The sequence below is a fragment of the Centroberyx affinis genome, unplaced genomic scaffold (assembly GCF_046629955.1).
Source record: "Centroberyx affinis isolate AG114_WGS23_722 - 3 ecotype Tasmania unplaced genomic scaffold, CSIRO-AGI_Caff_v1 ptg000045l_1, whole genome shotgun sequence".
NCBI classification, from domain to species: Eukaryota; Metazoa; Chordata; class Actinopteri; order Beryciformes; family Berycidae; genus Centroberyx; species Centroberyx affinis.
The window spans coordinates 35017-47632 of record NW_027278758.1 but is presented as its reverse complement, the minus strand read 5'-3'; the positions used below and the strand labels follow the sequence as shown (position 1 = coordinate 47632).

General features: G+C 42.8%; 1 protein-coding gene across 1 annotated transcript; it reads right to left on the bottom strand.

The window, feature by feature from the left end:
• Positions 1-4751: 4751 nt before the first annotated feature.
• On the bottom strand, positions 4752-8515 carry LOC139642449 (oxygen-regulated protein 1-like). The gene is made up of 4 exons (XM_071517282.1): positions 7874-8515; positions 6867-7023; positions 5242-6371; positions 4752-4775 (listed from the first exon to the last, which is right to left on the bottom strand). Exons 1-4 carry the CDS (start codon positions 8513-8515, stop codon positions 4752-4754), a joined length of 1953 nt encoding a protein of 650 aa, XP_071373383.1.
• Positions 8516-12616: the final 4101 nt, after the last annotated feature.

Sequence of the window (12616 nt, the reverse complement as noted above, 5' to 3'; positions counted from 1 at the left end):
CGGCATCTTAAAGTCAGCAGTACCGACAGCGGGCAGCGTGCCGTTCCTCTCCGCCCACGTTTTGGTTTCCTCCGAATCTTCTTTCCTTTCTGCAGCGCTGTCACCGTTCGCACTGCTCTTGCTTGCGATGCTCAGGTCATCCTGACACGCGTCTGAGTCACTGGCATGGGGCAGAGAGAAGTAGGTACACTTTGTTGAAACAGACTTCCCTTTGTCTTCCAGATCAGACTTTGTACTGAACAGGGAGTAAGGGGCATTCTCTTTTGTATCCTCACACATTTCCTCATCTTGCGGAGAGTTTTCACAGCTCTTGTTTATTCCAACTGGGTCTGAGGCCGACTTTCTGATCAGTGTGTCCTCTTTGAGGAGCCATCTCCCCTGATCAATCGGGACGCTGTCTCCAGGCCCGACCTGTGCATTAAAAGCAATGCATCGCGTTGCTTCACTCAATGTGTCCAGCGTACTGGTGGAATTGAAGTAAGACAAATCAGACATTACTTTGGACCGAGCTGTGTGGAAGGGAGAGAAAATGCCAGAACCTTCTTTCTTCTCTTTTGGTGCAGATGGGGGCCTTTCACTTGCAGCCTCATCAGCATTAGCATCTTTCTTGCCATAAAGCCTTTCAATTGTTCTCCTCACAAAGCCTTTAGTGATGGATTTCCGGGATGAATCGTCTTCGCCGCTGGACAGCTCAGTTGAAGTCTGAGATTGGTAGCCACCGCTATCTGAAGTCTCTGGCCTGTAATCAGACAACTCTGATGTGTTTGGGCTTTGGAAACTTTTTTGTCCATACTGAATATCTGCAACACTTTTTGCCAGGAACATTTCCTTTATTGACTTGACTCTGTTGCCCTCAGGTTCTTTGGTTATAATGGCACTAGAATCATAGCTAAAAGATAATGACGACTGAGGAGCTGATTTGGTGCACAGACCCGGCTGCGATGTGTGCGATTCAGAGGTCGAATCCTCAACGTCTGACACATCTTTCTTTGAACAATGTTTGATTCTCGAACTCCCGGTCGCGTTTTTGCTCTGGTGTGCATCAGCAACTTGCTTTTCCAAAAGACTTACTCTCTCTGCGACAGACTGCGGTATTATTTCTTCAGATGACTGTTTTTCCACAGCCTTTTCACATTGTGTAACGTCTTCAGGCAGTTTTCCTGTCGCATGCGTTTCCTGATATTCTGCATAGCTCTCCTCTATGTATCTGTCTGTATGTGCATGCTCTCCCTCTGAGCTTGACTCCTTCTCCTCGTAGCTAAACTCATCCTCAGATGAGCTGTTCTGTTCATCTTCGGCCTTGGGTTGTTCCACCTCATCGGCTGGTTCTTCACAGCTTCTGTGGTCATTCCCACTATCTTCATCTACATCAAAACCATAATGCTTCTCTAAATTGTTAGACTGTTTTACCAAACTGCTGCTGTCTTGTATTATATATGAATCCTGATTTTCTATCAAAATACTTCCTCTAACTGTATTCTGACTTTTGTCTGCATGATGTTCCTCATCTTCTAAACTAACCTTTTCCTCCTCGGCTGTATTTTCTCTCTCTTCTCTCCTAGCCTGTAACTCTGTACATATTTTAACTTGTTCCTCATGACTTTCCTGGTCATCAGTGTGATCTTTCTCCTCCTCCATGCTATCCTGCTCTCTCTCAGTACCAGATAAACTTTCCTCGATGATAACGTGTAGCTCCTTACATCCAACCGTTGGCCGGTGTTCCTCTGGAGAAGACTGCTCCTCTCTGCTTTCCTCTCTGCTTTCCTCTCTGCTTTCCTCTCTGATGACATTTAATCTCACACAATTGTTGGATGGCAGCCACTCTCGTTTCTTACTTGCAGGGTCGGACAAGGCAACTTTGATTGGCTCGTTCTGTGCTTCTTCATGGGAACATGTCTCATCATTAGGGATAAGTTCATTCTCAGGGACACACATGCTTTCCTCACCGTTCATCTGCAGCTGCTTACCTTCCATGTCTGGCTGCTCTCCCTCAGAGCTACACCTATTTTCATCAAGATTTTTCTTAGTGCTAACTTTTACATCTATATATGCAATATGTGCTTTTTCTTGGTTTGATTTGTCTTCATTGTGGGATTGCGGCTCTTTCTCCTTCCCTTGATTTTCTTCATCCCTACATGACTGCATGCCCTCACTGTTGTCTTTGTCTTCTACATTGTGAAGATGCCCTTCTTCATTATGGCCAATTGGTGGACATTGGGCCATACATGTCTCTTCTAAAACTTTCTGCTCATATTCACAATCCTTGTCTTTGTGCGGCTTGTCAGTTTGAGCAAGCTCCCCGACTTCAACAACGTCTTCTTTGGAGGAATGGGAGAAGTTGGCATCAATATTTTCCTTTGGTGACAAATCCCCTTTTCCAATAATTCTGGCAGCCACATTTCCTTCACTGTCACTCTCAGTTATTTTACCCACAGGAAGAGCAGCCAATTCCTCCTTGAGCATTTCAGGTATGTCAAGTTCATTCATTAGCTCATCAATAACATTTTCTTCAATGTCACAGTCTTCCACAGGACCAGGCTGCATTAAGAGTTCTTGCTCTGAATAATGTGGTGTTGAGCTACAGCTCTTGCATTTGTCACTGAGTTCCTGAAAGCCCTTCCAACTTTGCAGGAGTTGTTTCGAAGTTGACTTTTGTAATTTTGACAGACTAGTTTTCAAGTTGTGGGAATCCTCGATGCTGGCGATTTCTCTGAGAGAATCTATCATTTTTAAAGCCTCAGCACAGCTTACATTATTTGCATTAAGCTCATGCATGTTTACATTTGTTATGCCTTCCTTTAAGGTCATGACAGATAAGAAAGCAAGGAGAGCTTTGGATGATGACCCAAATGTGGAGGCTACATGAGAGGAAAAGTCAGGCAAGCTGTTGGACTTTTCCAGACATGATGGACGTTTGTTCTGTGTGATTTGTCTAATTGACTTAATGGAGTAGCAAATCTTCTCAAGCACAGGTTGAATGTTTGGCTGGTTTGCAATTTGTAATGGCTGTGGTATTATTTGTGCTTCTGTCAAGGATTTCTCTTCATCATCTGTCTTGTTCAACTTATTTTCATCACTCATGAGAACGTCACAGGTTAGTGTTTTGTCCAAAGATGAATCAGGGAGTTTAGCTGTTGATTTTTTTGATGGCGATGGTGTTTGATGATGTCTTCTTTGGGTTGGTGTTTTCTTCAGTGTCTCATCTGTAGGCTCGATTGCATTGTCTGAGGAGAGGTTTCTGGAGAGCGACTTTTTATTTGACTTGAGTCTCATAGGAGGTGACACCACCTCCAGTGACTGAGAATAAGGAGAGAGTCTCTTTTGCGATAGGGCTTTCTGAGGCAGCAGCTGCCTCTCACTAGAGGGACTGCTGCTTGGTGCTGCAAGTTTTCTTATTCCAGGATTTGGTGATGTAGTTTTATCAAGAGAGTGGTTATGTGATGACGCTGATTTCAGAGGAGGACTGCTGGATACTTCAGATGGATTGCTCATTAGTTTTACTTTTTTCACCAGGGGTTTAGGTGATGATGCCTCTTTTTGAGTGGAGAGATGCGATGACGTTTTAATCGCTTTTGTCTCTTTAAATGGAATATTAGATGGTGTTGGAGCCTCATTTGATGAAAGGCTGGCCGATGAAGCTCTGCCTTCAGATGTTAAACTAGTCGGTGATGCAGAAATACATGATGGACTGCTCGTTAATGAGGGCAAATCCAAGATGCTGTTTGATTGTGGCGTCTTTTCTGGTGGAGTTTCGCTCGGTTGTTGTGTCCCTGTGGACGAGACACTGTTTGATAGCATCGTTTCAGCTGCAGTGTTGATGGGAGCAGATGATATAGTGGTTTCCAAAGAAGCATCATCGCATAAAGCAGATTTATCCAGAGAAGCCTTTTTGAGAGACATTTTCCTTTCAAAGGAAAGATTACTGACCAGCCGTGCCTTTTTCACTGAGGGATTTCTTGGTAAAGGTGCTTCGCTCAGAGTGGAAGGGATGTCAGTCTGAATTGGTGTGTGGTCAGTAGGTGAGATGGCCTTGTCAGATGTAGCACTGATAGATTGTGGTTGATTATCTGATGTTAGAGTGCTCACTGATGAGATCCTGGGTAATGAACTACTGGCCACTGAAGATGCATCCATCACACAATGCTCAGTGTTTGATAGCTCTGTTTTTTCCACCGGGCTTTCAGCAGAAGGAACATTTTGAACTGAGATTTTTACAGGTGTCGATTTCTTTTCCACTTCACTGTCTGACGGCATTTCTGTCAAGGTCTCAGTAGGTGGTGGGTTAGTTTCAGAAGAGGTATTGTTTGATAGGGGGGTTATTTCTTCTGTGTTATTCTGAGCTAAACTGTTGCAGTTTGCTGGATTTGTAATTGTGGTGTGAGTGATTGTAGTTCTCTCCAGTGATGGACTTGGTGCTAATTTGTTTTCAAAGGACTGGATTCTCTGTTTCACTTTAGTTGCAAGCAAAGTATCAGGCGAAGGGCTAGTTGTGAGAGTTGGACATGTTTGTATTTCTGTTTTCTCCTCTCCTGACATCCCAACCTCTGTTCCCACCTGAGTTACTCTCTCCGCCTTTTGACTTTCTTCATCTGGGTACACAGTGGGGTTAAGATGGGCTTTCTCCAGCCAGTTCTCTACATATTCATTAGTAACAGAGCTGGAGGAGTTGAAGGCAGGCAGTGACATGCTTTCGCTGACATCATACGTCTCATTTTCGCTCTTTCTCTCCTGATGCATGGATTCCTGCCGTGTCAGCGTTCCCCTTGGTTGGCTTCCTTCAGTGGGTGGAACATCCAAAAGAGCTTCAGAAGAGACTGTCTCACTTTTATTTTCTTTCGCTGGTGACGATATGTTTGGGTCTTTGATAGCGCATTTAATTGAGTCATCCGACAGTTCTGAGCTCTTTGTTGTAACGCCCCCATCCCCGTTTTGTGTTGGTCTCTTTTTAAGCTTAATTACGCTTTTTGCAGGTTTTGGTTTATATCCATAAATTCTCTTGATGAAACCAGCACTAGAAAAAGGCTTCACCTTCTTATGATTCTCAGGCGCTGCTGTGATATTTTCTTTTTGTCTTTTCCCTGGTGACATAATCTGATGAACACGTTTCTTGATCACTTTGGGTTTTGAGTATATCCTCTTAGGTTTATTGACCACTCTTTGTTGGGGTTTCTCTGACAACACCTGAAAAGACTCTTTGCCTTTGGTAGGCTTAGGGATATGTTGTTTCTGGACATTTATTACTTGTGGTGATGTGTAATCCGCACCAGCCTTCAGGGATGGCAGGGTAAAATCAGTTAGTGACATGCTCTCAGCCCTCCAGATGCTGATGGACTCAGAAGCTGTGGAGGGTCGTCCCAGCTCAGTTTCAAAGTCATAATTGGAGGAGAAACATGCCGTACCTGAAGTAGCAGGCCTACCGTAAAGAATCCCAGACATAGACAGACCCTGGGCACAAAAGTGACTGTCTGCATGGAAATTGTCCTGGCAGGTCTGCTGTTCATATATGTGTAAAACCGTTTCAGTGACCTTCTCCCCACCAGCTTCAATCTGTAGGATCTCTGCCATCCCTGCTGATTTGACTGTGTTGGCGTCCATAGAGCCGAGTCCTCTGGGTTTGGGCACCGGTCTACTGCTGCTCTGCTTGACCATGCAGTACTGCTCCGTCACGGCTCCGTTTTCCGTCTCCTCTCTGTAGGAGTATGAGCCAACCATGCCTTCCTGAATCTCCTCTGCCATCACTGATTTTACACTCTCCATCGATGTCTGCTTTGTTCTAATTCGCCTGGGTCCCGGGGTAGGAGCCCTCCGAGGGGATGCTGCATCCATCTGTACTTGGTCATTCTCCTCTTCATTACCACTCTCACTGGCAATTCCTTTATCCAGTGATGGTGGATCATTGTCATCGTCATCTTTAGATTCTTTCCTATCTGCAGAGGCAGTGGGATTTTGTGAATCCAGTGGGTTGGATTTAGGGGAGACACTCTCCTGCTCAGACAGAGACTCAGGCTCAGGCTCAGGCAAACAAGTTGTGTTACGCTGATTGGCTACACTGGACCTGGACAGGGTGGTCGTCCAATGGACTGTTTCCTCTTCCTTAATCGTCAGTCGCACCCTCATCTCCACTGTCATGCTGCCATCTTGGTTCACCCGAAAGGACTTCTCGATGTCGTCCTCAGGAGTTTCTCCATCCTCCGTTTCTGCTACTGACTCCAGTATCCGGCCGGTCTCCAGCTCAACGGAGTCCGTTGGGTTACTGGGAAGATCGCATAAACTGTCTGCGATGGAGCTTTGAATCCGGTTTACGATGTATCTCTCGGAAGACAGGGAGAAATTCCTTGCCTTAGAAATACTAGATATGGACTTCTGTTTACCTTTTGAGTCAATCAAAGGAGGCAGTTGAAAAAAAAAAAAATTGAAATGTGAAAAATGTTGAATGTTGAAAAATAAAGTATAAATGTCCCCAGATTTAAGGCGATGATATTTCAGATTGAAGAGAATATCCAAGAAGCATGAAAAGAGAAGAAAGAGAGAAAAAAGTTAGAAAAGATATTGAATTAGCACAACAAGAATGACTATCCACATCTCATAATGCACAATAGCCCACAGCCACATAGAGAGTGTATGTAGGTCATCTACGGTATTATGTATGATATTATTGCCTCAGCACTTTGCCGCTCTTCATCCCTTGACAGCAAGTAGATTATTCACAGACAGGTAGTAGCGCTGTAGCTGTCAGTTGTAATTCTCATTGACACGCATATTATTGAATATCACATTTAAGCATATGCATATAAATGTACAAATAAAACGGGGAGAGAGAGTCCACAGAGAGCACAGCAAAAATCCAAACTGATGAATAAACTTACGGTTTACTGCCTTTAGTCTTCTAGGACCCATTGGTTTGGTGGGCTGCCATGTTGGAGCAGGTGCTTTCTGCACATTATAGTTTGCAGACCTGAACGGCTCCCTGCCTGCAGCCACTACAGTCCCAGAGCACAGGATCAAGGCTGGGAGGCCATCCACCTGCACAACACAGAGAAACAAGGGGATGCTTCACTGTCACTGCCTTTCACTATGTCAGCACAACAAGAAAACATTTTAATATGGAAAGAATCAGCTAAGAGATTCACCTAGATTCTGATGTGTATGAAAAGTACATTTAAAAAGTCTAAAATGGATGTATTATTTGTTTAAAATGGCACCTCGCTATACCAGGAGGCTCTCAATTTACAGTAGATCCTTGACATAATAAGGCCTTGCAGTGCGGTATCCCAGAATGCCGTTCCAGGTATTAGGATGAGTTGCCAAAGAAGCTTATCACTTTCTCTCCTCATGTGACGGTTATTTACAGTCCAGGTTCTAAGTCGCTCTATTATGGGTCAGTAAAGATGCTGCCAACCAGAAAATTATACACTGTTTGTGTGATATGAGTTAAATTCTTAGTTGGATTTAAGCCTCAATTTGATTTTTTTGAACATATTAATTATAGAGAAATGTATATTGGTACAGGGCTTGGAAATAGAAAATCTCCAGCTGTAACTAAAAATACATATAGATCCTCTTTACCTCAGTGTTTACAAAATTGTTGGAAAGATGTCTGCTTACACGTCTTGTAGGCAGACATTCACAGTTTCATTAAGAATTAAATATTGCATCTAATACAGTGGTTATGGTTTTGTGTGGTGAGGTTGGGCCTGAAATAGTGAAGGCCAATCTGTTCGTTAGATTGATTGATTATGTGCTTTGGTAGTTGGAGGGGAGGGTTTGTTAATAGTTTATGGCTGTTTTTTTTTTTACCAGTCTGTGTAGTCCATGAAAGAAACACAACTGTCAGAAATGGATGCATCATGTATGGACAGAGCAAAACACTCACACGTCTGCCATCAGGTGTGTGTAGTTTCACCACATGGAACTGCATCAGCTCTGAAATGAAAGCCAGGAGGGACTCGAAGGTGGGTGTAGTCCTCTTCTGAAGCAGCACAGCGTGTCTCACAGAGGGGTCACCGTTGCGAAAAACCAACAGCTTCTTTGGTGTTCGCACCGCCACGGGCTCCTGCTTGTGTGTGGCCCGGCCGGGGGAAAACCTGGCCAGCTGCACGGCCTGACGGCGGGCGCTGACCGGCCTGGCATGGTACCAAGGTGGCAGCTTCTTGCTGGCCAACGCCAAATTGATAGGTTTTACCTTCCGCTTGTCAGAGCAGATGTAAGATTTCCCATCCTCGAGTTCATCCAAAGTACGGACTGCGTGGACGCCCCGAGGGGTGGTGATGTTCCTCACCCCGAACGGCAGGGGAACCTTTTTCGACAGACTGTCCAGGAGGGCGTCGAAGGTTTTAAAGGTGCGGTTGTTGATGACCATGTTCAGGCCGTTGAACTGAGGGTCTCCGCTTTTGTAGAAGCAGACCCGCTTAGATGGAATAAGGTCGGTGAGGTTGGGGTGGCGTGAGGTGCCGATGGTGTGTCCGCTCCCTGATGACTGGTCAGGGGGGATCCTCCGAGGGCCTGACTCATTCATCACAGCTGATTGGCTGGAAGGGGAGAAATGCAGAATTATAGCCTATACAGATATTAAAGAAGGAGACATTCAGCAGGAACATGGAGGATCCCTCTGCTTTCCATTGACTTCTAGGCTCAGTATGTTTCAAATCCAACATGTAGCATACTCACAGTTTAGAAATGGCAGAATAAATGGTACAATAATGATATTGGTTTACTCACAAGTAAAGATTTACTTTACCTTTTACATTTTTACTATAAACAATAATCTTCACAAAGAGCAGAGATCTTTTATTTGTTTTGTTCAGCTTTATTTACATGAAGAAAATAGCTGCATGGCTTGATGGCGGGCTTAAATAAGCTGCTGATATTTAAAGACAAACAGCTGTGTCAGTGATGCTGTATTAAATAGCAGTGAAAAGATGAAAACAAGGTTGATCATGTTGTTGTAAAAATGTCCAAAGAGACAAAATTGTGCCCGATTGGAGTTTTGCTTTACACTGAAGCGATCCACACACAAAAATAACCCACAAATCCATGTTCAATGATTTATGACTAACTTATTTGTTGACAGCAGAATGACGTCTTGCAAACATATGTTGTTTATCTCGAAGGCCTGTGCTCATCAGGTCACACAGCCTGACTGCTGGACGCTCGCCAAGTGATTGACATGTTCAATTACTTGATTACCTGGTTTTAGCAGCACAATAGAACAGAGTGTAGGCTATGACAAATTGCACAGACTAGGATAATTAACCCATTTTTTATGCATTAGTTTTCTTTTATTCTTTAAAGAAAATTAGTATAATTGTTCTAGTTTATGAGAATAATTTTGTGCCACATTTTAATATCATGCTTTTGAAAAACGTAGCACCTACTTAATAGGAGAATTAAAGCCCTCATAGGATATCATGTTATCAATATCTCAAAATACTTAAATCAAAACATCTCAAACAATAAATAATTATTTTTTTGTCACCTGAAATATTGAGGTACACTTTTTAAATCGAGATTTTTATAGCATTTTGAAATTAAACCACCACCAGGCATTTGAAATGTATTATTCAGTATTGTTTAGTAAAGGAAGCCTGTTTTAGTTATTTGTCAATATACCAACATCTGATTAAAAAAGGTGTTTTTTATTTTTCATATTCAGGATAAAATAATTATAGTAATTGTTGGTAACCTAAAAACAAAATTAGGTGAATATTTTATGCCTGTATTACATCTCTAACGCTACAAGAGTAACACACAACCAGCCATTTACCTGCAGGCTGCGGTAAACAGTAACAAACAAGTTATACAAATTAAATGGCCAAACAAAAACACAGGAATTCAGATTTAACTATGTGAGATTTCAAAATGAACTCACCTATGTCAGCATCATAAAATTCCCAACTGTTTTGAAAGTATCCATAAAATGTTATTCCGTGCCCTACATGATGACTGCTGTTCAACCAACTGCACAGCAACAGTTTATTTCGGGAGGCACCATCATGGTTAATTTGCTTAATCTTTGCTCAAAGTTAATCTCCGCTACAACTGTAGTGCTTGAAAATCCTCTTCAGAAAGGTGTGGCACAAATGCGTGTAATGCTGTTATAGCAGGCCGAAGAATGGGACCAATGCACCTGAGATTTATTACTTTTATATGTTATGTTAAATAGGCTTAAAATAAATTTTTCTTAGGGGAATTCATGGCTTTATTTCCTCATATGTACCTTACATGACTGGCAAGGAATATCACTAGTATTTGTTTTTTTTTAGGTTTAAAATACATTTCTGTAGAAATAATTCCTGGGAATATATTTTCAATGGCAGAAGCCCTTTTTTGCCAAACCATCACAGAGATAAACATTTTCCAAAAAGACATAAGTTACAGTGACAGTGAGACAGAACTGGAAAATTAGCAATTAACTAAACTAAACTAAACTAAACTAGTTTATGATAAACTGACACAAGTCTTAAAAGAGTTTTAGGCCACTAGCATTATAATAACACAGAATAATCATGTGTTGCTTTGGAACTGGCAAGGAGGACTAGACTGAATTAACAGCACAATCAGTTGTAATGTAATTGTGGAATATTATACTTCCCTATTATACAGGAGGTTTTTATAACCTGTGAAATGAGAGCAGGTTCCTCCAGCCTGACCAATGGCAGCAGATGGTAGGTGGTATAGCCTACTGGTAACCGGTTGTAATTTTCGTGCAGGGTTTTAATCTCATTGAGGACTTCTTTAGATAATACGGATTAAGGGACTCTCCACTCGCAGGACCCTCGGACAAGGACACTGTTTTCAAGGAAAGAGGGGAACATTCACCTTCCTACCTCTAAAGAATAAGAAAGCAGATGAATGGCAACTGAAAAGCGGTATGTAGGAGGTGAAGAGATAAAATTTGCTTTATACTTGTGTCATCTGAAGATACTGTACATGTCAGTATAAAATAAGAAAAATAAATACAGTATGATAACACTGTGACAATTCCTTTAACACTGAACTCATTTAGGGCCAATTTTTATAGTGCTTATAAAAATAAACCTGTATAAAAATAGTGCTTAGTCCAGAAAGACAATTAAGTTCAGAAGGGTAGTGGAGTCCAGTAGATTAGGTTGCACAGTATTACTGAGGGTATTAGCTGGTCATGTTGATGCTCAACAGCGAACTATCACTCAGGGGTTGCATAACAGCTACCAAAACCGAGCTGAAGTGAGTCTATTTATATAGTGAAAGGGATTAGTCTACATGGGATGACTTCATTCCACAGTGAACCTCGAGGTGAAGGTAAGGAACCCAAGGAATAAACAAAGCAAACAAAAGAAAGATGACATGCTGACATACTGTAAAAAAAAATATTTCAGGTGTGTGTGTATGTGAGAGAGAGAGAGAGAGAGAGAGCTACAGTATGTGTTGTAGGAAAGAATTCCTGCTGAGTCTGACCAGACAGAGATGGAGGAATTCAGGAATGCCACAGCGGGCTCCCATGTGCCGAGCCCATGACCTGTTCCCAAAACAACACTGAGCACAAAAATGTGAAAAATCCTTAAAAGGAAGCCGGGGCGAACAATGGAGGAAGCCCTCAGAGTAAACAGGTAGGCCCGAAGCCCGCGTGCCCCTCATTCCAGCCCCCCCACCCCCACCCCGACTCCAGAGATAAGAGACTAGCAAATGTTGAAATATAGCGGGTGAAAACGGGTGGTCACACAGATAGAGCAGCACGGATCCTGTCACACACTTGCCAAACATACCGCTTTCATACTGAAAATAGGCCTGCGTCGAGGCTCTGCACTCAAAGTAGCATGACAGGTAATAGCAACAAACGTCTGAACTTCCATTTGTCGCATAACCTTCCCCGTCACAGAGTTATAACGAACCAGCTGGCGATATGAATACTGTTATTTTCCCTTCACATGATTACACGTGAAATCACACGCCGCCATGACAGAGATATCCGTCTCTGCGTTCCGGGTGCATTGCCACCCCTACCATGCTCTATTTTTAAGCCCTAGCGCCTATACTGCAACTAATTGGCGCCAAGTTAGATTCAAACCTATGCTGTTAATGGGAAAAAATGTGTGATATGTTTTGGCCCTTGTCCCCTTTCTATATTTGGCCTAGTGTCCTCTATGCAGCTGCTCCAGCAGATCTGTCTGCCTGTGCTCCCATCAAACACCTCGCTCTACTCTGCATATATTGCCTCAATTCGAGAGTACGAAGCATCTCTGCCAGCTCGAGTCAGCTCCTGCTTAAAAGGGCAGAAACACATCGGTGACTACATTGAAAATAGCATCAGTTTGCTGCCGTTCTGCAGTATTTAGCCTCTGTGGTGTCATTCAGAACACAATACCCGTCTTGTTTCGTTCACGTTGCGAGAACGGGTTGACATTCCCGGCATCGCAGCTGTCAGGAATTCAATTATAAGTCATACAGCTGCACTGTGACCAACAGCAGTTTTGAAAATTGACTTCAATTAAAAGCCAAGCAGCTGATTAAGTTCTCCTCTCTGAGATTTCCCCAGCAAAGGTTAATCTGCTTGAAGCTTTTCTGCCACCCCAAAGCATTCTTTATTCCTCAGTAACTTTTAAACATGTACAGTAACAGTGTAAATTCCTTTTGTCCT

What these genes read in the sequence shown, in the direction of transcription:
- LOC139642449 (XM_071517282.1), bottom strand. Translation starts at nt 8,515, where the DNA reads ATGAATGAGTCAGGCCCTCGGAGGATCCCCCCTGACCAGTCATCAGGG. An exon ending in AAGACTAAAGGCAGTAAACC is followed by an intron (nt 6,372 to 6,866) that starts GTAAGTTTATTC and finishes TTGACTCAAAAG; the next exon opens with GTAAACAGAAGTCCATATCT. An exon ending in CGGATTACACATCACCACAA is followed by an intron (nt 4,776 to 5,241) that starts GTAATAAATGTC and finishes CACCCACTGAAG; the next exon opens with GAAGCCAACCAAGGGGAACG.